Below are 25,179 nucleotides of genomic sequence, written 5' to 3'. Positions count from 1 at the left end.
TGGGATTCTGATTGGGGTTGCATTGAATTTGTAGATTACTTTAGGAAGTATGGACATTTTAACTATGTTTATTCTTCCAATCTATGTGCATGGAATATCCTTCCATTTCTTTATGTCATCATTGATTTCTTTGAGTAATGTCTCATAGTTTTCATTGTATAGGTCTTTCACCTCCTTGGTTTATTAACTAATTGGTTTATTATCCTTGATTTATTAAATAATTATAAATTTATTCCCAGATATTTTATTCTTTTTGTTGCAGTTGTAACTGGGATTATATTCTTGAATTCTCTTTCTGTTAGTTTGTTATTAAAGTATAAAAATGCAACTGATTTTTGTAAATTGATTTTGTACCCTGCAACATTGTACCCTGTAATTGTTGATTATTTTTAATAGCTTTCCAATGGATTCTTTAGGATTTTCTATATATAAAATCATGTCATCTGCAAACAGTGAGTTTCACTTCTTCCTTGTCTATTTGGATTACTTTTAGTTCTTTTTCTTGTCTAATTGCTCTGGTCAAAACCTCCAGTACTATGTTGAATAAGAGTGGTGATAGAGGGCATCCTTGTCTTGTTCCTGTTCTCAGAGGGATGGATTTCAGTTTTTTCCCATTGGGTATGATGTTAGCTGTGGGTTTGTCATAGATGGCCTTTATTATGTTGTACTTTCCTTCTATATCCATTTTATTAAGAGTTTTTATCATATATGGATGTTGGATCTTGTCAAATGCTTTCTCTGCATCTATTGAGATGATCATGTGGTTTTTATTCCTCATTTTGTTAATGTGGTGTATCACATTGATTGATTTGCAGATGTTGAACCATCCCTGCATCCCTGGTATAATCCCACTTGATTATGGTGTATGATCTTTTTAATGTATTGCTGTATTCGGTTTCCCATATTTTGTTGAGGATTTTTGCATCTATCTCATCAGCAATATTGGCCTGTAATTTTCCTTTTGTGTGATGTCCTCATATGGCTTTGGTATCAGGGTGATGTTGGCCTCATAGAATGTGTTAGGAAGCATTCACTCCTCCTCAATTTTTTGGAATAGTTTGGGAAGGATCAGTATTAAATCTTGTTTGAATGTTTGGTAGAATTCTCCAGAGAAGCCATCTGGTCCTGGCCTTTTATTTTTTTGGCTGTTTTTGATTAGTATTTCAATCCTTTTACTTGTGATTGGTCTATTCAGGTTCTCTAATTCTTGATTCAGTTTTGGAAGGTTTATGAGTCTAAGAATTTACCCGTTTCTTCTAGATTGTCCAATTTGTTGACCTACAGTTTTTCACAGTATTCTCTTATAATCCTTTGTATTTCTGTGGTATCCATTGTAATTTCTCCTCTTTCATTTCTAATTTTATTTATTTGGGCCTTGTCTCTTTTTTTTTCTTAGTAAGTTGGCTAAGGGTTTATCAATTTTGTTTACCTTCTCAAAGAACCAGCTCTTTGTTTCACTGATCCTTTTTACTGTCTTTTTTTGTTTCAATTTCATTTATTTCTGCTCTAATTTTTATTATTTTCCTCCTTCTGCTGACTTTGGGCTTTGTTCTTCTTTTTCTAATTCTGTTAGGTGTAGCTTAACACTGCTTATTTGAGATTTTTCTTGTTGGTTAATGTGGACTTGTATTGCTATGAATTTCCCTCTTGGGACCACTTTTGCTGCATCCCATATGAGTTGGTTTGGTGTATTTTCAATTTCATTTGTCTCCAGATATTTTTTTATTTCTCCTTCAATTTCCTCAATGATCCATTGGTTGTTCAATAACATGTTGTTTAGTCTCCACATCTTTATCCCTTCCCCAGCTTTTTTTTTGTACTTGACTTCTAGTTTCATAGCATTATGGTCAGAAAAGATGCTTGATGTGATTTCAATCTTCTTAAATTTATTGAGGCTTGCTGTATTTCCCAGCAAATGGTCTATCTTTGAGAATATTCCATGTGCACTTGAGAAGAATGTGTATTCTGCTGGTTTTGGATGGAGCATTCTATATATATCTATTAAGTCCATCTGGTCTAGTTTTTCATTTAAGTCCACTAATTTCCTTGTTGACTTTCTGTCAGGATGATATATCCATTGGTGCAAGTGGGGTGTTGAGGTCCCCTACTATTATTGTGTTGTTGTTAATACTCCTTTTAGGCTTGTTAATAGTTACTTTATGTGCTTTGGTGCTCCTGTGTTGGGTGCATATATACTTATAATTGTTATGTCTTCTTGGAGGAGTGTCCTTTTTATCATTACATACTGCCCCTCTTTGTTGCTCACTAACTATTCTATCTTGAAGTCTGCTTTTCTTGATATAAGTATGGCAACACCTGCTTTCTTTTCTTTGCTATTAGCTTGGAATATCGTCTTTCATCCCTTCACTCTAAGCCTGTGTTTGTTTTGGAGCTGAGATGTGATTCCTGGAGGCAGCACATTGTTGAGTCTTGTATTTTAATCCATCTCACCACTCTCTGTCTTTTGATTGGAGAATTCAATCCATTTACATTTAGAGTGATTATTGAGGGCTTAATGCTGTCATTTTGTCACTCATTTTCTGGTCCTTCTGCATTTCCTTTGTTTCTCATACTGTGTTTTTCAGACTGCCAATTCAATTAGGTCGTTTTCTATGATGGTTTTATTTAGTTTTCTCTTTATTTATCATTTGTATCTCTGTTCTGATTATTTGTTTAGAAGTTAGCATGAGGTTTGTATAAAAAAATCTCAAAATGAGCTCATCCATTTTCTGCTAGCCTCTTATTTACTTTGTCTAAGCTGAGTCCATCTCTGTCCTCTTCCCCTTGTAAGTCATTGTCACAACTTATTCCATCTTGTGTTGTGAGTTTGTGGTTAAAATGACAAGGTTATGTTTATTTTTGGTGTTCTCCTTCACTTTATCTTTAATGTTATAACTAAGTGTTCACTAACCTGTTCTGATAGAGAGCTGCAATTTTCTGATTTTGTCTACCTATTTATCTTCTTGCTCAAGGCTTTGTAGCCCCTTTCTTTTGGTTTTTCTGGTATGAGGGCCTTCTCATGCATTTCTTGTGAGGGGGGGTCTTGACACAATGAAATGAACTCGCTTAGCTTTTATTTATCTGGGAAAGTGTTTATTTCTCTATCTTATCTGAAGGATGTTTTCACTGGATAGAGCATTCTTGGCTGAAAGTTTTTGTCTTCCAGATTTTTGAATATATTATCCCACTCTCTCCCAGCCTGTAAGGTTTCTGCTGAGAAATCCACTGAAAGCCCGATAGGGGTTCCTTTGTATGTTATTTTCTTCTGTCTTGCTGCCCTTAGTATTTTTTCTTTGTCATTGACTTTTGCCAGCTTTGCTACTATATGCCTTGAAGAAGGTCTTTTTATGTTGATATAGTTAGGAGATCTATTGACTTCTTTCACTTGTATTTCCAGATTCTTCTCCAGGTTTGGGAAGTTCTCAGCCATTATTTCTTTGAACAAGTTTTCTGCTGCATATTCCTTCTCTTCTCTCTCTGGAATACCTATAATCCTTATGTTGCATTTACTAATTGAGTTGGATATTTCTCGGAGAATTTCTTCATTTCTTTTTAGTCTTAGTTGTCGCTCCTCCTCCATCTGAAGCATTTCTATATTTCTGTCCCCTAGACTGCTGATTCATTCCTCCATAATATCAGCTCTATTATTTAGGGAGTCCAGATTCTTCTTTATTTCATCCATTGTTTTTTTCATCGTCAACATTTCTGGTTGGTTCCTCGTTGTAGTTTCATTCTCTTTTCTGAAGAAGTTCCTGATTTCATTGAACTGTCCATCTGTATTTTCTTGTAACTTGTTGAGTTTTTTATGATAGCTATTTGGAATTCTGTCATTCAGATTATAAATTTTTCTGCCTTCAAGATTGATTTCTGGGTGCTTGTCATTTTCCTTCTGGTCTGTAGAATTAATATATTTCTTGATACTGTTTGACAGTGTGAATTTGTGCCTTTGCATAGTGATAGTATCTAGACACAACTTCCACCTGCCACCACTGGGTGGGTGTCAAGATCTGTGTGTTCTGAGCCCACTGCTATCCACAGTTCGCTGGCTCCCAGCAGCTGACTGCTTTTCTGTCTGGGCGGCACTCTAGCTGACTAACTGAGCTGGAGCACCAAGTGGTGGGAGGGGCACTTTCTTTCACATGCGTGATCCTGGGGGCATTCTTGCTCCACCCTCGCTATTTGCTCTCCTGGGGTGCTATCTTGATGAAGGCACCCCTGAAATAGCTTAGTCACCTCTTTGTGGGTCTTTCCCAAAGGTTGTGAGGGAACTTGGAGAGTGAAGGTGTTCCCACGGAGGGCTGCCCCTACCTCATCTCCTCTCAGAGCCACACGCAGTCCCAAGGTTGCTGCCATTGTAGAGGGAGAGGAGATTCCCCTTACCTCTTTTTACTTCCTCTGGGCAGACCAGAGCCTCTGTCTTCAGACATATGGCTGCGTGAGTCTCTCAAACGTCTTTTGTGTTATGTGAACGTCCTCTGCTGATATGTGAATGTCCTTTTCATTGTATCTTATGGGGAAGATTCTAAGGGGAGAGCTCACTCCACCATGATGCTGACATCACTCCCAGAGCCATCTTTTAATTACTTTAAAGTGATAGTGGTCATCCTTCATCCTGAACTGTTTCACAGGATTTTAATTGATTACTAGATTTTGTTGGATTAACTCCATAATTTTCTCTTTTAGTCACATTGTCTAGAAAGTACATTATTAGTCAAAGATAGAGGTTATTAATTTCAAATTGGTTTTACCACGAACATAAATTTTTAAACCTTATTATCATTTACAGAATAGAACTTTGATCTGTAAACAGACATGATTTCTTCATTGAGTAAAAAGGTTCATTTCCAATTATCTACTATTTTCACTATGTCTCTTTCAATGTCATCTGTACATAGTACAGACAGTTTTGACAAAAAGCACCATGTTGTAGTGTAAAGAGCATTGGACTTGGATCCATAAGATACCAACCTCGCAGCCCTGGGTTATCCTGGATTTGGATCTCTGCTCTGTGTACTGTGAGCCATGGACAAGCCACAATCTCTTCATCTGTCTTAATCTGTAGTACTCCTCCTGCCTGAATGGCAGGCTTGATACGAATGTGAAACCTCTTTGAAAATCATAAATTGCTTTATAAATGTAGATAACTGTAATCAAGATCTTTCTAAATCATGGACTCTGCATCTCTCATTATTTGACTGTAAGAGAGAGGGAGTGCTTCTAGCCACATATCATATACATCTCAGGAATTGTGGATAAAACCCTGACTAGAAGAAACTCACTTCCTCTAGTGACCTTGAACAAATCATTGAAAAACCTCTCTCCTTCTGTCATCACATTTGTGATATGAGTATAGGAACAGGTAACTGTATATATTGCTTGAGGTACATTTAGAAGGAATAAGAGACACACACACTTTAGTTCTGTGCTACCACAGAGACACAGTCCATTAAGTTATCAAACCATATTACTGGGAAACCCATATGTTCTTACTAGTAACATTTTCATCTTACAACAGTTTTTTTTCCTGAGAGATTGGGCCTAAAGCAAGATTCTCTGCTTATATTTCCATTCTTCCCATTTTTTTCTCAGAATGCAATAAACATTTATAAGATATTTTTACTATATTTGTATCCAAGCCAAATGTAAAAATGTAGTTGTCTCCTGCTTCCAAAAAATACCTCAGTCTTTTGCAAGCAGTGACAGCAGAGTAAAATGGACAGAGAAGCCTGGAGTCATCTTTTCTGAGTCTCACCTATTTTCTCTGGCCCTGAGCCCATTGCCTCCACTAGTACTCCCCTATCGACACCTGCACAGCTATGATATGGTTTCATGATGTCTTGCTTATGCTTTCAAATGCCATTATTGCTGTTTGCCCATCTCTTCTTTGAGGGCTGAAGGTGGGCCTTCTTTTTCCACCTAACTCAGACAATAGCCAAGACAGCACTCATCTCAGCATGTGCTCCATAGGCCTCACTGACAGAGAGCCTGGCTCCCAGCCACCCAACCTGAAGGCTGGAAGTACTGAGGAAATAGGAAAAACTGTGCACTAGGGTTTCCATGCACCCCATAGACAGAGATCTTTTGCCCCTACTCTTGAGCTGGATGACCCTTTGTTTCCCAAATATGGCCTGTGCTTTTCCATGTCCACATTTGATTGTGTCACTTTGACTGCCCCTCATGCCCAGCCTGTGCCTTTAAATGTTTTCCATCTTTCAAAGATGTCTCAAATACCAGCTACCACCCTGAGACTGTATGTTTCTTGCAAAATTTTGTCAGCTCTCTCTCCAGTGAACCTCTATGACTTCTGATTCATAGCACTCTTAGGTGACCTGACACATTCTTTCTTATATACACTTATTTACTTATTTTCCTTATTGTTTGGGCCCTCTAATAAGAGACATTGGCTTTGGAACCTTGGCCAAGTCATTTAACCCATTCTATTTCTTCACTCATTAAATGAGGCTTACAATACTAAACCTACCTCATAAAATTGTTTTGAGGATAAATAAGTTAGTGTAAGTATAGAACTCAGACCAGTGTCTGGTACATAATAAATGTTATGTAAGTTATTATTTTGAATAATAACATTATCACGCTTATCGTATGTATTATAAATAAGTTTGTGGATGTCTGTGTTTTTTAAAAGAAAGTTAACTTATCCTACCTTACATTCACATTGCCTAACCTAGTTTCTGATATTTAGTAGGTTCTGAATAAAATGTTTTTAAATAAGTAAATAAAAAACCACTTTGCCATTGTTGTAATTCTCTGGAGATTGAATTTTGCCTGAACTGAGTTGACATTACTTTAGTTTGATGAATTTCTAAGCAATTCAACTTTTTAGGAATATATCTTTATAAAACTTCAAAATGTCCTCAAACACAGAGCTTAATATTTAATTTTTTATTCAGTCACTTAGCTCAGCTGTTAATAATGCAAACTCAGAAAAAATAACTCAATCCTTCTCTTACTGTTTTAATTACATGATCCATGATAATGTAAAATGGCTCAAATATCTACACAGAATGTTACTATGTAATGCTAGAAAGCTAGTTGAACTAGTGAGTCAATAATTATATTTATATGTGCTAAGCCATTTTGGTCTCTATAGAATTTTACCCTAAACAGTTTTGGCACTTTCAGACAAAATAAATAACATTAAATCCGCTATCTATGGACATATGAATTTCTTTTTAATTTTTTTGGAACAGCTTTAGGTTTGCAACAAAATTGAGAGGGAGGTACAGAGCTTTTCGTTATACTCCCTGCCCCTACACATGCATAGCCTCCTGCATTATCAACATCACTCATTAGAATGGTACGTTTTTTACTAAGAATGAGCCTACATTGATACATCATCATCACCCAAAGTGCATAGTTTGCCTTAGGGTTCACTGTTGGTGTTGTACATTCTGTGGGTTCAGACAAAAGTATAACAACATATATCCATCATTATAATATCATACAGAGTATTTTCACTGCCTTGAAGATCCCCTGTGCTCCAACTGTTCATCTGTCTCCTCACCCCAGCTTGGCAACCACAGATCTCTTTATTGTCTCCATGGTTGTGCATTTTCCAGAATGTCATATAGTTGGAATCATACAGTATGTAGCCTTTTCAGATTGGCTTCTATCAGTATTATGCATTTAAGTTTCCTCCATGTCTTTTCATGTCTTGATAGCTCATGTCTTTTTAGCACTGAATAATATTCTGTTATCTCATTGTACCACATTTTATTTGTCCATTCACTTACAGAAAGATATCTTGGTTGCTTCCAAGTTTTGGCAATTATGAATAAACCTGCTATAAACATCCATGTGCAGGTTTTTGTGTGGACATAAGTTTTCAGCTCCCTTGGGTAAATACCAAGGAGCATGATTGCTGGATCATCTGGTAAGAGTATGTTTAGTTTTGTAAGAATCTGCCAAACTGTTTTCCAAAGTGGCTCTACCATTTTGCATTCCCGCCAGCAATGAATGAGAGTTCCTGTTGCTCCACATCCTTGTCAGCATTTGGTGTTGTCACTGTTCTGGATTTTGGCCATTCTAATAGGTGTATAGTGTTATCTCCTTGTTTTTTTAATTTGCATTTCCCTGAAGACATCTACTGTGGAGAATCTTCATATGCCTATTTGCCACCTGTATATCTTCTTTGGTGAGGTGTCTGTTAAGGCCTTTGACCCATTTTTTAGTTGGTTTGTTTATTTTCTTACTGTTGAATTTAAGAGTTCTTTGTATATTTTAACAGTCCTGTATCAAATGTGTCTTTTGCAAATATTTCCTCCAAATCTGTGGCTTGTCTTCTAATTTTCTTGATGTTGTCTTTCACAGAGCAGAAGTTTTTAATTTTAATGAAGTCCAGGTTATCAACTATTTCTTTCACGGGTCATGAGGGTGTTGTATCTAAAAAGGCATCAACATACCCAAGGTCACCTAGATTTTTCCTATGTTATCTTCTAGGAGTTTTATGGTTTTGCATTTTACATTCAGCTCTAGGATCCATTTTGAGTTCACTTTTGTGAAAGGTATAAGCCCTGTGTCTAGATTCATTTTTTGCTCTGTGTGTGCAGTTGTTCCAGCACCATGTGTTGAAGAGACTGTCTTTACTCCATTGTATTGCCTTTGTTGCTTTGACAAAGATGAGTTGACCGTATTTGTAGGGGAATTTCTTTTTAATTTAAATAAACTATTTTAAAGTTTATATATCCTATTGTGAAACCATTCTTCAGTCAAATGCCATGGCCTGCCATTTGGAAATGAAGAGCTATCTACACTTAGAACCAGAAAAATCCCTCTCAAAAGACATGTAAAGAGAAAGCTGAAGATAAACTGCATTAAGCAAATTTATTTAAACTTCCTGTAAGGTTACACACTCACGGAGTTACTTCAAGATGCGAATGGACGTTAGACACACCCTGATTTCCACTGGACTAATTCTGATTTTCCTTAGGCTATGAACATGAAGATTAGGAATTATTTTCACAAGCAACTTAAATCTGCCAAATAAATCACTTGAAGTTTAGAAATGCTAAGCTACCAGCTCACAGCAAGAAGGTTTGCAATTCTCAGTGGCAGAATGAAGGGGGTGAGGCTCATTTTACAGTAATTACAGAGTATGAACAGCAACACTCCCAGTGTCTTGGTTGGGGCCCCCACAAAATGAAATTTATTTTATTATTATAGCTAAAAGCTTTCAGATTTCTGGGCTAAAGAAAATGATGTTTTTCTTTCAAAGCGAAGTTATTGGTTTTATTGATTCTCTTCTATTTTGATTTTACATGTGGGTGTGGGGAAGTATATTTCTTTAATATATAACAATGTTGTTTCTTCTTCCACGAGTTTTCCATTTTGTTTTACCTTAAATTCACTGCAAACTTCCTTTCCATAGGTTTGCTCTATTATCAACTTATCAAATTTATTCTACTACAGTTTTTGATTGTTTATAGTACATAAAAATGCATTTTTGTCTAATGTTCCTTAAATAGATCTGTATTTAGGTAGGATATAAGAGTGTACATCCTACCGGTATAGTCATCAAAGTTAAGTAGAGTGATAAAGCTCTTCCGATAACTGATTTGAAGAGAATCTGGTAAATCAACATAGGGTGAAAATGGAGGCTTTTAATAAGTAAAATTATTCATTGAGGATACATATGTGTCTCCTGGGTTTCTCTGATTATGAGAAATTGCCCTGCTGCTGAATGATATTGATAGTGTCACTGGTTAAACTCCACAATTTAAGTATAAAATTGTAAAATGGAAAGAAATACTTAGAGTACTCTGGTGTGTTGCAGTCTATCAAAAAATAATGTTAAATCCACAAATACAAGTATTTTTGTATATGTTTTTCTGTAGTGACTTTTTCCCATAGGAACAGCCTCTTCTGAATTGTAAACTACCTTCAAATTGAAGATTCGAGGCTAGAAATTTGAGTTACTATCCCACTATGTCTTCAGTAGTTTATGATTCACCTTTTCTGACTATGATCTTTCATCTTTTAAATGCTCTGATCAATAACATTGACTCTTCTAATTCTGTATTTGGAAGCTAGGGAATATTCCAGCCATAAAAATACCTATTGGAAATAGATTTGCAACAATATAACCTTTAAGAAAATTTCTGTTTAATTGGTCAAAAAACACATGTTCTAACAGTAATAATATAAACTCTAAGCGTCTTTTGGTTCATTTGTCAAACAACACTTATTATCTGACAACTGAAGAGTACAATCTTCGTGGGAAATTGCTGGGTCTCTAAGTGGTATTTTTTTTTTCTTCTGGCTTGGAGTTCAGCAACCACTTGCTCCTCTGTTTTTAGATAAACGAAATGTCCAACAACTGTGATGATGACAATGCTAGCCTTTTATTACTTGGCTTGGTTTTTTCCATTTGGTTCCCTTTGACACTCAAATTATCAAAGGCTCAGAAAAAAATTTTTTTTAAGGCTCTTAGTAATAGTCAACACAAATATAAACCTGGCTACATCTTCACTAACTCCAGTCTGCCAACTTGGAAACATGTAAATCCATCCATTATTTAGTTTCTATTTAGTTTTCCTCCCAATGAAAGCATGTTTTTTTAATTTGATTTGATCAGAGTATTCAAAACAACTTGATGATTTATACTTTTGACATAGTGGTATTTTTTGTTTCCTCTACAGAAGTTTACCTTTTTTTAACTTATGATTTGAAACTAAAACTGGTTTGAAGATTTTAAAATTGTCACTAGAAAGCTTTACACAGCGTCTTTGCTTTTGTCCTTGTTGTAGGAATAGAAAAACAGAGTTAGGTAAGAAATGCAGCAGCCATGGGTTCATGGCTCATTAAAACCAAGTTCTGTAGTCAGTTCTTAACTACTCACCTTGTGCGTCGGATCTCATCCATGGCCAACTTCTCCTTCCCTTCTCTTGGCGTACATGGTAAGAAACAGCCGTTTGAGTTAGCACCTGTCCTCCTGCACATCTTTTTATGCTGGAAAAAAGGCAAATTGTTTTAATATTAGCCTTAACAAGCCACTGTTGTAATAACAACATTGTAAAATCAAATATAAGTCATTTGAGAATTAAACATGGTAGAATCATTTGAGAGAACCTCTCCTCATCAACCCTCCTGGCATCCAGCTCTTAGGGTGCCTTATGTATCATAGTCTATTACAGCCTACACAGCTGTACCTGGGAGTCCTGCTTAATTTCCATTAGCTTACTTGGTCCAATATTGACCCATCATCACATCTGTCTTGTGATTCCTCACACTTAAAAATAGAGATAATTTTTTTTAAATCATTGTAAGCTACAAAAAAACACTATTTGGAGGTCTTTATTTTTGTTCTTTATATCCCAGCTTGAACACAACAGATCTTCACTCAATCTTATAATTGAACATAAATTTTGACATAAACATAATTTAGTAGTATGAAAAAATAGGGCAACATAAGAAAAGTCATTCTGTAATAAAATAATGATCTTAATGATCATAATAGAGATAACTGTTGTTGAGTGCTTTTTATGTGCCAAGCTCTGTGCTAAGTACTTGATGTGTATTTTCTTACTAATTTTCACAGTGACTCTGTGAATTAAGGTACGTTTATGCTAATTTTTACATCCAGAGAGACCAAGGGAGAAAAATGTGCTTAAGCTCACATAGGTAATAAGTGGAAGAGGAAGATTTGAATTCAGATCTGTCTGACAATACTTCTGGACTCAAGCTCTTAACCTGTATAACCTATACATATTTGTAGATGGTGTGTTTAATAGCAATGTCAATCATCATCATCCATTATCTAGAGATATTTGCAATACTCCATAATTGGGGTATAATAAGCAAATGTTGACTCCACTCTTCCTATCAGAATTCACGTGATCTCCTAAAAATTCACCTGCTTCTTTGATTATGTGGCTTTGCTCTTTGCCCTCTGCATATGGCCTGTTCAACCAAACTTTTGCTTGCACCATCCTCTTTACCAAGAACACCCACATTCTTTCCTCTTCCACCGGTTCATTTATCATTTATTCATCCATTAGCTCAACAAGCAAACATTAGCTCCTAAGTGTAAACTCAAGATTTGTCTCTCAGATTCTACCCATCCTTCAAATTCCAGCTCTAGTTACACCGACCTACAATGATTTCATTTTTCTTATCTCCTTGTGCACTCTTTAGTCAAACCAAACACTTAAGGAACTGCAATTATTTCATGCATTTCACTTTTGTATTCATAGCTAAATATTCAGCATCCTAGGAAAATATTACGTGTTACATGTTTTGTATACCCCCTGGAATCTTGCCTAACATTACACACATAAAAACATTTGATAAATATTTATTGACTGACCAAAGTTAGTGATAATTCATCATGCTTGAAAATATTAGATGGCATGTCCAGACGACATAATATGAATTTCCCAGGGCTGAATTGTTACATGTTGTAGTAAAATCATCTGTACCAGAAACTCATTCTTCTTCAAGATGCCCTAGTTGAGTTCTGAATACTATTCTGAAATTGAGGAATGTTAATTAAGAATGATTCTCTGCCTCTTAGCTTTGACCTTTGATATGTGTGTTTACATCCTCATAACTATCTTCTGACATTTCTCTCTCTCTGTTTTTCTCTCTTTTACTAAACCCCTTCATTCTGCTGTCTCCACTCCATTCAACTTCATTTCCAAATGATGAACACAACTGTATGGTTTTTGTTTTCAGTGTGTTGTTCCAAAGCACCCAATACCAATCAGTCCGTTTAAATTCATGGCAAGCCTATTTAAAATCTTTCCATGTTTTAGAAAGAAATATAGTAAGATTTGATTAAATGTAATTTATAGTTTGTTGTTCAATTGTTTGTATCCAAGCATTTTTTGGTATCTTTATAACTTAATTTGGATTTGGTACTTAGTTACTCTGCAATTCAATTCTATCAGTCTGTTTTCATAGTTAAGAGTCTTGTTTGATCAAATGAAAAGTTTATTTGACTATCAAACAATTAACTACCTTCTGTTCTCCCAAGTTAATAAACTTCTTAACTTCATAAAGAGGTGAGAAGACTTGCATAAAAAAGGTGTTTTTAGTTAGTGTCCTCATCTCTAAATGTCGAGAGTTCTTGGGGGAGTGTCCTGAAAAAGTGTGTTGTAAGTATAAGAACCAGATATTGTTGAGCTGAGCAGAAACTTACAGAGTCATCTTTGATCCCTTTCCTCCAGCCTTTGGCATCAAAGCTATAAAAAATCTTGCCCATGCCATCTCCTTGATATTTATTAAATCTGCCTTCTCCGTTAAATATTTTCTCTTACTAGTCCTCAATACCCTTCACTTTGACTATTAAAATAGCCCCCCTCTTCCTCTTAACCACTGTTACCAGAATTCTTTTTTCTAAAATACAGGCAGGAACATGCTACTTCCTGCTTCATAGGAAATAATTACATACTCAAAAGCATTTAAAAGTTTATAAAATAAAACCATAATGCACCACCACGTCTTGACATTCAAATATATCCCTCCATGCACCCTAATCACACCAACTAGGAACCATTCACCAAATCTCCCTGCTGTTTCCGTCATGCTCACCCATCAGCCAAGAAATGCTTCCTCCCTGTCTTTGCAGATTAAAACCTTACTTATCCTTTAAGACTCAGCTTGCATACCACCTACTCTGAAATGTGCTCTGTTCCATCCACCCAGTGGAAGTGATTGCACGTTTCTCTCTATCTGTAGCATTTTGCAAGTGTGTGTATTTTAAAAGCTTGTTTCATTTTGCCTCACCTAAATTCCTTCTCTTCCCCACTGGTGGCACGGTATTTGAGGTTTGCGAGCCTGGAATGTTCATATTTGCATAGCCCACATTGTCTGGCACAGTGCTCTGTGCAGGTGAGCTCTGGGTGTCATCACCGGCATCTCCATGACCCTTGCCTGATGTAAAGCACTCTTTCACTGACATCTTAAACCTATTTTTTGAAAAACAAATCTTCAGCACAGTTGCCCTATGAAAGTCCTGGTTCTTGAAACTCTATACACGATGACTTCCATTCTTCACTTCCATTCTACTCTTTAAGATTCTTCAATCCAGTGTGAATTCACACAATTTTATTGTAATTCTCCTCATCAGGGTCACCAGTGACCTTGATTGAAAAATCTTATGAATTGTTTTCAGAGCTTTTCTTTTCCACTCTTGGTGAAGCATTGAATATTGTGGTCTACTTGAAATCCTCTGTCTTGGTCTATTCAAGCTGCTATAACAGAAATTCTATAAACTGGTGGCTCACAACAGCAAACATTTATTTCTCACAGTTCTGGAGGCTGGGAAGTCCAAGATCACCATTCAGCAGATTCGGTGTCTGCTGGGGGCACTCTTCCTGCTTCATAGATGACCATTTTCTTAGTGTGTCCTCATATGGCAGAAGGGGTGAGGGATTTCTGTGGGTCTCTATTAAAAGGGCACTAATCCCATCCATTAGGGCCCTGCCCTCATGACTTAATCACCTCTCAAAGGCCCCACTTCTGAATACCATCACCTTGGGGGCTATAATTTCAGCATGTAAGTTTTGGGGTGGACACATTCTATCTAAAGCATCCTCTCATTGATTTTTCTGACAGCTCTCCCTCCAGGTTTTCTGCTTGCTTCCATGACTGTTTCTTCTAGTATCCTTTGCTGAATCCTAGAATCTAGACCTCAGAAAAGTTTGGAGCAAAAATATTTCTAAGAATCGTCATGTATAGATATAAATTAAAGACAATGCAGTGGATAAGGTGACCTAGAGAACACACATTCTGTGAGAAGAGAAGAGGAATAAGCATGGAACCCAGGAAAGGCCAATTGTAAAGAGGGTTGGACAGTGCAGACCATAGACTACAATTAAAAACACTTTTGCTTGGAAAAATATCCAAATTATTACATTTTTATTGTGACACAGTGTTTTAGTATTATATCAGTGCACAAACAAGAGAATAATCTACTTATCCACAGGTCCCTTTCAGACTTTGGATTCTATAATTTAAATGAAGATAACCATTATTTTTTTTTTACATTTACAGCTACAATCCTTACAAAGAGATGGATTTTAATTTTATCATTCCCATTTTAGTGACAGAGATGGCTAAAATCAAACCAAGCATGTGGTCCAATAAGGTGCTGGTACCTCATAGATAAAGCCACAACTATGGAGGGTTTGAAACAAACACAATTCAAATAGATCTAGAGTGTGGTTAAAAGTGTCAGGTGGCCAAGCCTGAAGTTCACAACTATAGTTCGAGCTGCATCGTGGGCAGAGATAAAGAAAAAAGCTGTCATCTGGGACCAGGGCCTCTGGATCACCACCCCTGGAGGCTGGCTGGAGGGTAGCCTCAGAATGAGAGGATGTGTGGGGTGGGCACACCCAGTGAGTTGAGGTCAAAACAAGAGATGTGCCAGCTACAGAGGCCAACCCTCCAGAACCTTTGTGAAAGTTAAACGTTTTCAAATTTGTTTTCCTAAATTTGAGGGAGTAGGTCTCAATATTCGTGCTGTTTCTTTCTTCCTGTCTGTGAACTTTCAGGTGAAACTATCACTTGTCTCCTTGGCCCCTGTTCTTTTTGCTTCATCAGATTGTCCTTGTTGGTCACAATTAGAAAACTGACTCACTCATTGAGTAGAATCAGACTGCTAGCCTTTGTCACCTGGTCAAAGTGTCTGTTCGTCACTCAGTTTTTTATCATAAGATTCTGTCTAAAAAATAGAGCAGGGGCTGGCTCCGTGGCCGAGTGCTTAAGTTCGAGTGCTCCGCTGCAGCGGCCCAGGGTTCAGATCCTGGGCGTGGACATGGCACTGCTCATCAGGCCACGTTGAGGCGGCGTCCCACACCCCACAGCTAGAAGGACGTGCAACTAAGATATACAACTGTGTAAAGGGGGGGGGGGGGGGGGTTGGGGAGATAAAAGCAGAAAAGAAAAAAAAAAGATTGGCAACAGTTGTTAGCCCAGGTGCCAATCTTTAAAAAAAAAAATAGAGCATATTTCCTCAGATTATTCTAACTAAATTTTGGCCCATGTCAAGGGAAATGTCCACTTTTCTCCCTCTATCCAGGTTTAACAGCTCCATTTCTACTTTATTCTAGTTCATTCCTCTACCAATCATGAGCACAGTTCCTATTTAATCTTCACATTCAGGATTCAAATTTCTGTAATGATATAAAAAGAAACTTTCACTAGAAATTATATAAATCTGCTTTTAGACCATATTCCTTGATGGCCTAAGGAGAAGAAAATTCTCTTGAAAGATGTAACAAGAGCTAAGATACCGTACTTCTACAATATGCCCTTGAAAATTGTTTTTGAGACTCTGTTTGCTATTATTCATGGCTTTAGTGTAATGTTGTTCATTATTCTTAACATTTAGTAAGAATAATCTTTATTATTTCAATTGGAATATTATCTCAGATTCTCCAGCCTAGTGCCTTCATTTTGGGTAATATATAAAATATTATAGGATCAATTTGTTACTCTTCAAACATATATGTATCTTCTTATTCTCATTCCAAAGACTGCCATGTGCTTTAAAGGTGGCAAAATCATTTATAATCAACACTGTGGAAAATTGGGCAAGAGTTGGGCTAATTATAGTATCTTCAGAATCTCATAAAAAGGTGGAGAAACCAACTGCCACGTGAAGATTGTTTTTATTCACTCCCTCAAAAATCAGAATGTTATGATCAATTTGTACAGATCTAGATGCCAAAGCTATGTAGAGCTTCACATACCTTTTTTTAGCTTATTTTGCTAATGAATGATTTTAATTATATTAAGCACTGTGTGTTGCAAGGACTACCTACAGTCTGGAATATTACATTGAGCTAATAGATTTGAGTGTTTAAGCTAGAGTTTTCATTTAGAGAAGTGGGAATCAAGGCAAGTATCAAGATAATTTTTTAATTCAATCTCCTCATCCAAAAAAAGCAACTGAATAAATCTTTGCCTTGAATTTCTTAATTCTCCGTTTCACCTGTAAGGACTTGGTTTATTGCAGTGAAATAAATAAAATATTGTATTCCAATCATTTTAATATTTTTCTTCCTCTCCTGGTAAAAATATGATACTTTTGAGAGTGGGACTTGTGTCTCTTTTTTATTTCTAACTTATTTTCCTTACTTGATAACAGAGTATTTAGCACATAGTAGGCCTGCAGAAATATTCGATAAATGAATGAAGTCAGACTCTAGCCCTAGAAAAAGCAACTTGTCAAAGAATTAAATATTTCTTTTTCCCTAATTCCCATCATCTCTATTAGCTTGTAAATTATAGAGGTGTTTTTAATAACAAAATCATACTGCCACACTTTGATCAGATAGAAAGTTTATATTCCAGTTCTTTTTCTGTCACAGCAGAACCTCTACAGGCGCACAGCAGAGAGAAATAAGGTAAATAACTATTGGTTCATTATTAATGATTCCTCCATCAAACCGATGTGATCACACACCTGCTTAAATGTAGTTCTATGTTTTGTACGATGAGGGAAAGTCTAACATGCGCAGACTACATTTATTGAGCACTTCCTATGTGGTAGGTGTGATATGTGTTTTATTTACATTATTCTAATTTAACCCTCCCAGCACACTGACGGCATAGAGGTTACTATCCACATTTTGTAACATAGAATGCTGAGATTTAGAGTAAAGTATATTGCCCAATGTCACACAGCTAATAAATAATAGAACCATGATTTGTTCTTGGATTGACTTAAAAATCCATGCTCTGTCCACTGCCCCACACAGCCAAGTCTTGAGGTGATTAGATGCAGTGCCACCATACTTGTCTTTGAAGCCATCATTGATTTTGTTAGACAGTTACTAATATATCACTAGATCTAACATATTTTTCAAAATAAATATGATTTAAGCGTAAGGAACTCAAGTAAGAAACATTTGTTTTTAGTGTAAATATTTCTAAAGATCCTCTCATTCCTGAGAAAGCAATTACTTTCTGCATAGCCTGATTATACAAAATATCTACTTTACATAATACTTAGGAAAGTGCTCGAATCAGTCAGTCTCGGCTATTTTTTCAATTTGGAAGCTACTTCCTTTGAGACACTGTTGGGCAGGCATGTTTGTTTTTGCAAATGTCGTATAGCTTTAGGTTATGACATGAAAATGATTGTTAGGTTTCAACCTTAGTACACACATGTGCACCCACATGCCCGCACATGGTCTCTTTATTAATTTACACTGAGTTTAAGCTGATAATTTCTAGGCTTGTGAATAGTATATAGGAAATTTTACATAATTCCTGAAATCTTTGAAAACCATTCCCAGTATTCAACTAGTAAAAACTTCCTTGATATGATTGTAAGAATATTATGGAATTTTTAAATGTATTCTTGATCTACCTTTTGAAATATAGAGCTCAGGCTAATTGGAAACAAAGAATGTCTATATTAAGCAATACTTTTAATACCGAAGCATAAAAATACCAATCAACTTGTCAATCTCCCTAGTAAAGTTACATGATTTTTCATATTAGCATTTGACTGAGTCTACCAAAGGAAAAATATGATTTAAATAGAAAATGAACTTCTGCATCAGGCTCACTAAAAAAATACTAAAGATATTTTTATTTTAAAGATTCAACTGGAAGTCAGACTGTGATGCTTCTCTGGATAGCATTAGTTTGAAAAAGAAAAAAAGAAGAAACTCCATTGGGCTTCCATTGGCCAAAGTGGTTGACAAACCAAATTGATGAAGTCAATATCCCGGTCAAATACCCTTGCATACCAAGGCTCTTATAAATTTAGTAATGCTTTAATATGGATGCTTCTAATTTTTAGAGGGATATTCCAAATGCAGAGCAAATGGCTTAGTCATTTCGATCAATTTTATTAACAAAGGCCTAAATCATTTGAATAATTAGTTGGAGTTCATGGTAACAAAATGTGACGTATGTTAATGCACTCAAGCTTCATCTCTTTCTCTAGATGCTTTTGCAAAAATAGAACTGTCACTGGTATCACTTAGCTTTCTCTACAAGTACCAACGTGTTCTGCTACCATAGACCCCATGTCTTTTTCAGAGATTCTGAACAAAGACTAGCAATTCCAGAGATAACGAGTTTCTGTCCTTTCTTAGTAGTTCTCCTTTCTAAGTGTAGGGCAACTGGTTTCAGAAGGACAAACATAAATTCCCTTGCTCGTTTTTTTTTCTCTTTTTAAAGATAGAAAATAAATCACTTTATAATTTCACTGTCTTTCATTGTATTATAATAATTGATGTAATTAAGAATGTCTTTTGAACTGGTAAAAGAGACAAAAACGTTAAAAAGAAGCAAGGTCATGTTTTTTAGGAGAAATAGTTGTGTTCAATTTTATTCAGGAGTTCTTTACTACAGCCAAATTTCATGATTATCACTTTGACTCTTAAAGTAGTTTCATTTGTTTTAAAGATTGGCACCTGAGCTAACAACTGTTGCCAATCTTTTTTTCTCCCCAAATCCCCCCAGTACATAGTTGTATATTTTAGTTGTGGGTCCTTCTAGTTGTGGCATGTGGGACGCCGCCTCAGCATGGCCTGATGAGTGGTGCCATGTCAGTGCCCAGGATTCGAACCAGCAAAACCCTGGGCTGCCGGAGTGGAGTGCGCAAACTTAACCACTCGGCCACGGGGCCAGCCCCAAAGTAGTTTCATTTTTAAATCAATTTATTGTTTATTATACATGTTCTATTGCTCCAGTTATACTTTTAATACTCTGTGTCATTGAACAATTGTAGATGGCACTAATATAAAAGCTAAGATATGTAATATAATCAAAATATTCAAATAGAAACCTTAAAACTATTTTTTTATTTCCACAAGTATTAACTTTCCATTTAGTATATGTAAAAATACAGATTTATTAAGATTAATGCATTATTGAAAATTACATTTTTTTTTTTTCAGATCCAAGAAGTTAGCACAAATAATGAGCTAGAAAATGACTATGAAGAGGATTTTACCTCATTTTCTGCATTTTCTCCCAGTAGGTGTTCTTATACGTTATGCATATATATATATATATATATATTTAAGATTCATATTAAGGCATATGTAACTGGTAAGTTAAGACTGAAGAGAGCTTGGAAAGGTTTGAAGAGCATGGAAAGATATTTAATTAACTGAATGACTTTTAATTTATACTATAGGAGAGCTGTTACTGTATTATCTTGCTAATTTAAATACTTCTATTAAGTTTAATGTTTAGTAATCAAACACCAAGTTTTTCTACCCAAAGAGAAGGCACAAGTCAAGTCGATGTAAATATTCTGTTTGACAACTGTATTTTTTCAATTTGTTTTTTTTTTTAAACAAAGTCACATTCTTTTTCAGACCTTAGTTTTCTCAGCTGGGAAATGAGAAGGTTGGCCTAGGACTCTCTTTGGCTGTAATAGGATGTAATTCTGTATTGTGAGGTCTGAAGACTAGTTCAGAATCTTCCGGCATGCATATAGCTCTTCCTGTTATGCCCGCTTTCACTGGTGTACGACAGCTTGCTCACATCTCCACCAGCATGTCTGATAGGCATGTCCCACCCAACATTTCCAAATCTGAAAATCCTAATTCCTGCCACTCTCAAATCTGCCCTGCCTGCTGACTTCTCCATCTCCGTCAGTGAAGACTCCTTCCTTGTTCAATTTAGTTCAAAAAACCTTGGAGCCACCCTTGGCTATTTTACTTTCTCTCCTACCCTATATCCAGTGACCCTACCTTCAAAATACAGCCGGCGTTCAGACATTCCTCAGTCCTTCGTTTTGTTTATCCTAGGCCACACTGTCATCAGCTGTCCCCTGGATTACTGCAATAGCACAGTGGCTTTCAAAGGAGGGCTATTTTCTGCCCCTGACAGGGGATATTTGTGAATGCATAGAAATTTTTTTATTGTCTTGACTTGAGAAGGGAGGTTTGCAACTGGCATTTAGTGGGTACAGACACCAGAAATGCAGCTAAATACCCTATGATGCACATGCCCCCCACAACACAGGATTATCCAGTCCAAAATATCAGTAGTACTGCTATTAAGAAACCCTGCAATAGCGGCCTCCACATTTGCCACTCTTGACACTCTATGCTTCATGAAGGAACTAATCACTCTTCTGCTCCAGGTCCTGCAATATCTTCCCATCATACTTATAATCCTGATCATCACCTACGAGGCCCTCGATAATCCTTTTGGTCCCATCTCTGACCACTCTCTTGCTTGTTCACCTCACGGTGGCATCTCACCCATCAAGCATGCTCTTGCCTGGGGACATTTGTACTTTTAACAGGACACAGTTGCTGCTCATTTAAACATTATTGACCACTAGTTTTTCAAATGATAGGCTGACTTGGAAATCAAATAAAATTAAATGCAATGCTTTAACTAGCATACTTTAGCAAACTCGGTAAACTCTTTCAAACATTTTTACAGAACGCAAAATAATACTAACTATTAAAGTAACGAATTAATGCACTAAATTTTAAGGTTATGCGTTTTATTATCATTATCATGCCTGTACTAAGAAAACATTATTTCAGTTATTTGTACAGAAGAACCTCATTTCTGCAGACAGTTTGGGCCTGGAACTGTCTCATGCATGAAACTGTGTGACTGGACTCAGGCCTCAGGTTCTTTCACGGGAGCGAGGGTGAAGCATGAATACCCTGAGTCAGCAGATTTTCACTGATAGCACTATTGCTGTGAAGCTTGCTGAAAGCCACTGACACACCTCGGGCTCTCCAGGGCTGGCTTCCAGGTTTGGGCACATTTGACAATGACCAAGGAGACTCTGTTGTTCAGACAGTGTATGCATAAAACATAGACACTGACTGACTGCATAAACATCAGGGTGGCTACAAGCAATTCCCTATAGCGTGAATGTCATTCTAAGCTGATGATGCATTTGCCCAGAGAGGAATAGTGACGCCCTTTGCTAGCCTGACAATAATTTCTTTTCAGTCACTTCATCATCTGCTCCACCAACATTTCTAGAGACTGCTTTATTTCAGGCTCAGCGTTTGGTGTTAGAGGTAGAAGAGAAATGAGATGTGCTCAGAGATCTGTGCAAGAACAAAAGGCCATCTGCTCTGCCTGGGCCGGTAGCTAGAGAATTTTGGTCTGCAGTTCTGGTACTGGCAGCTAAATCTTTCTTCTTTCTCGTGTGAAAGAAGAGAAAAGCAAAAAATGATATTCCGTGTAAAAATATGGGGCATGATTTTTCCACTTGACTAATTTTTCTCCCATTGTTGAAAAATTTCTACAGTGTAACTCTTCATTTTTTAAAATATTCATTTTTCTCTATCCTCTGCTGTTTGGCTTCTTTATCATGTTTTAGTTTAGCAACACTTTAAAATAATTGTTTGCTTTTCTTTTGCACTGACAATGACAACAATTCACATATTCCCTCCAATGTAGAGATTCCAAAGTTTGTTTTACATTTTTGTGAATACTTTACTTAAAGCTGAATTTTTATAAAGAAAATTTTAACAAAAAGAATTTTTAAGATTTAAAGTTATCACATTATAAATTTTTTTGTATTTTCTTCCTGAGTGGTTAGAGAGCATTTACTGTGTATGGTATAAAAACAAATAATGGAATCATGATTCTTAGAATGGAGGGAATTTGACTGGGTCATTTGGTTAAGTTTCAGGATAGAATACACTTTATAAAAGTGAGAGAACTGGGCCTTAGGAATATTTACCTACTCTTGATGATTTGGATACCTTCCTCCTCAAAAAATATTAATACTTTTTCTCAAGTAATGTTTTCAAGAATTAAGATATAATCTGCTGATAAATATATATTAAAATAAGTAATAATCACAGATTCATTTTTATTGCATTATTTACAAGCAAGATAAGATTTATTTTTTCTTGGATTTACCTTTTCCATCATTTACTTACTACTTACTATGTCAGTTATACTGCTTTCTAATAAAAATGCCATCGTGCAATCATATGTGCAATCATGAATCTGTTCAAACAATAGCTGTAGAGAATCAGAATATTATTATCTGATGAGTGTGTCATATACTGAGGTAGCAAGATATAATGGAGCTTTAACTGTTCATTTGGTAGACATGTTAAAAGCCCAAGAATGAGTATGCACCAAAATTATGCATTTGTCAGCTTTCCACTGCATCAGATCGTAAAGGTTTTATTAGCAGTACTACCCCTTCCCTATGATACGACAAAGTGAGAGAGGCCTCCAGGTGGTGTGTGCAAATGAAGTCATACAGTCTCCATCATAAACAGCTGTACAGAACCCAGCATTTCATCACGAAAGCAGCCAGACATACAGGGAGAGTGCAGAAGGAGCTGAGTCGCATGAAACATCAAAGGAGAAAGAAGAGAACAGATCAGGCACAGAGGCCACGCACAGCCCAGCAGAGGATGGCAGTGACAGTTCTGAGAGCCAGTATGATGACTTGTATACGTTCATTCCTGGAGACAACCCAGAAATCGATTCACGAGAGCCGCTCGTGAGCGACAGGCCACCTCTCCCCCCGCCGCGACCTGTAGCTGCTGCCTTCCAACTGGAAAAACCTCACTTCACATCACAGGGTAAGTTTAAGGTTAAAATAACAACAACAACCACAAAAACCTTGGACAGGCTTATGTAGCATAGAGTGCAGTGGCAAATCTATACAGAGGAGATCAGCTTTAAAACCAAGAGCAACGTTCTTTCCATTCTTGAACAACGGGGGCCTGGGAAATCAGGCAGCAGATACCTGACACTCACTCTTTCTTCCTTTCTTCTTCCTTCTTTCCTTCCTTCCTTCTTCCATTTCTCTCCCTCTCTTTCTTTTTTCCTTTAGGAACTAAGTCTAATGACAAGCATTAAATAAGTAAAGAGATAAAACTTGGAAGGAATCTGTGGTTCTTCACATAAAATGAACCTCAAGCCTCATGTGGAAAAGTAAATGACCACTTTGCCTTTAAAAAATACTCTTAGTCTTCTGGCAAAAGGGAAAGGCTAACGTTCTACAGGTTTGAAGATGGGCTTGGCCCCTTCCCTGAGATGGTGGCTGCAGGGGAAGGGAGTGGTAAAGGGTGTCACACACTGCATTGAGACCAAAGTCTGGGAACACTCCAGAGGTTGCTAACGTGGAAGGACAGTAAGTGGCTGTGATGGACTCTGCTCCCGGATGCAGGAACTCAGTGTGTATGGGGGAGAGGGCAGGGAGACCAAGAGGAGCTTCCATGGTGGGCTTATCTGCCTGGAGTGTCCTACAGCTGAACCAACTTCTGGACCCGGGTTCACTCTTACAGTCACTAATTACCATCCACTTTATTGGCCACTGTTTTATATTTATTTTCCAAATTCATAAAATGTTCTTACAAAGCAAATCTAATAAGAGGAAAGAAATATCTATTATCAATACTCCATTTATAACTGTACTTTAGTTCTCCAGTCCTAGAAGGCAATAAAAGACAAAAACGCTGTTTCAAAAAGTGAATTTTGAAGCCATGAGTTTTAGTATGCGTCCTCGAAGGCCCTGTCCCTGTGAAGGTTCAAGTTGGTCGACATACATCTTTACTAAGGTTATGCACTACATTTAGAGATGGAAAGCACTGCTTAATGGGAAGTATGGAATACCTGATGGGCACCCCTCTGATCATTCACTGATTCAACAAATGTTTATTGATTACCTCCTATGTTCCAAGTCCTTATAGACCGTTGAGACAGATCAGTGCAGTAAGTATATCGATGTTGGAGGTGGAGGAAGGGACATAGATTAGTAGTACACTGAGAGCAAAATTCTGATATATTTTTCTCATTTTTACAGATGTGAATAATTTTACGTAATGATTAAAATTCATTGTTAAGAAGGCAAAGTTGTGCTGTATCAGGTTAAATCTCTTAAAGGAGCTAACATTAAATCATATCTCCTAATGTGAATTCCTACAAATAGTATGCTGGTTAGGAGGTCCAAGACCACTCTGCCAAGGGCATTCACCAGACATCCAAGGCCAGAAGTATAATGTTGGCTAAAGTATCATCCGAAAAGTACCAAATATAAAAAGGAAAATAAAACAAAAACCCACTCCTTTTATTTAAAAACTCCCTTTTTATATTTTATATGCAATGTTGCTTTTAATCTCATGTTCTCATAGGGCTGATATTGGAAGTAAATGAAAAATAAACTGCTAGTATTTTTTCTTAAAATTCTTTCATTAAGGTCTTTGAAAGTAAGACTGGAAGCTACCACTTATTTTT

The 25,179-nt window shown here is 36.6% G+C and overlaps 1 protein-coding gene across 5 annotated transcripts in view; it reads left to right on the top strand.

The window, feature by feature from the left end:
* Nucleotides 1–25,179, top strand: part of BANK1 (B cell scaffold protein with ankyrin repeats 1) — a 314,872-nt gene that overhangs the window by 237,114 nt on the left and 52,579 nt on the right. For 2 of the 5 annotated variants that reach the window (XM_044766384.2, XM_044766387.2), the window contains exons 8-10: nt 17,337–17,372; nt 19,884–19,962; nt 23,214–23,522. In XM_044766384.2, coding sequence (XP_044622319.2) covers nt 17,337–17,372; nt 19,884–19,962; nt 23,214–23,522 — 424 coding nt within the window. The remainder of the gene's footprint in view (nt 1–17,336; nt 17,373–19,883; nt 19,963–23,213; nt 23,523–25,179) is intronic. The other 3 variants (XM_044766386.2, XM_070505276.1, XM_044766385.2) reach the window with 2 other exon arrangements.

The sequence above is a fragment of the Equus asinus genome, chromosome 3 (assembly GCF_041296235.1).
Source record: "Equus asinus isolate D_3611 breed Donkey chromosome 3, EquAss-T2T_v2, whole genome shotgun sequence".
In the NCBI taxonomy this organism is placed as follows: domain Eukaryota; kingdom Metazoa; phylum Chordata; class Mammalia; order Perissodactyla; family Equidae; genus Equus; species Equus asinus.
The sequence above is the reverse complement of the archived record's forward strand: the minus strand, read 5'-3'. Positions and strand labels throughout refer to the sequence as shown.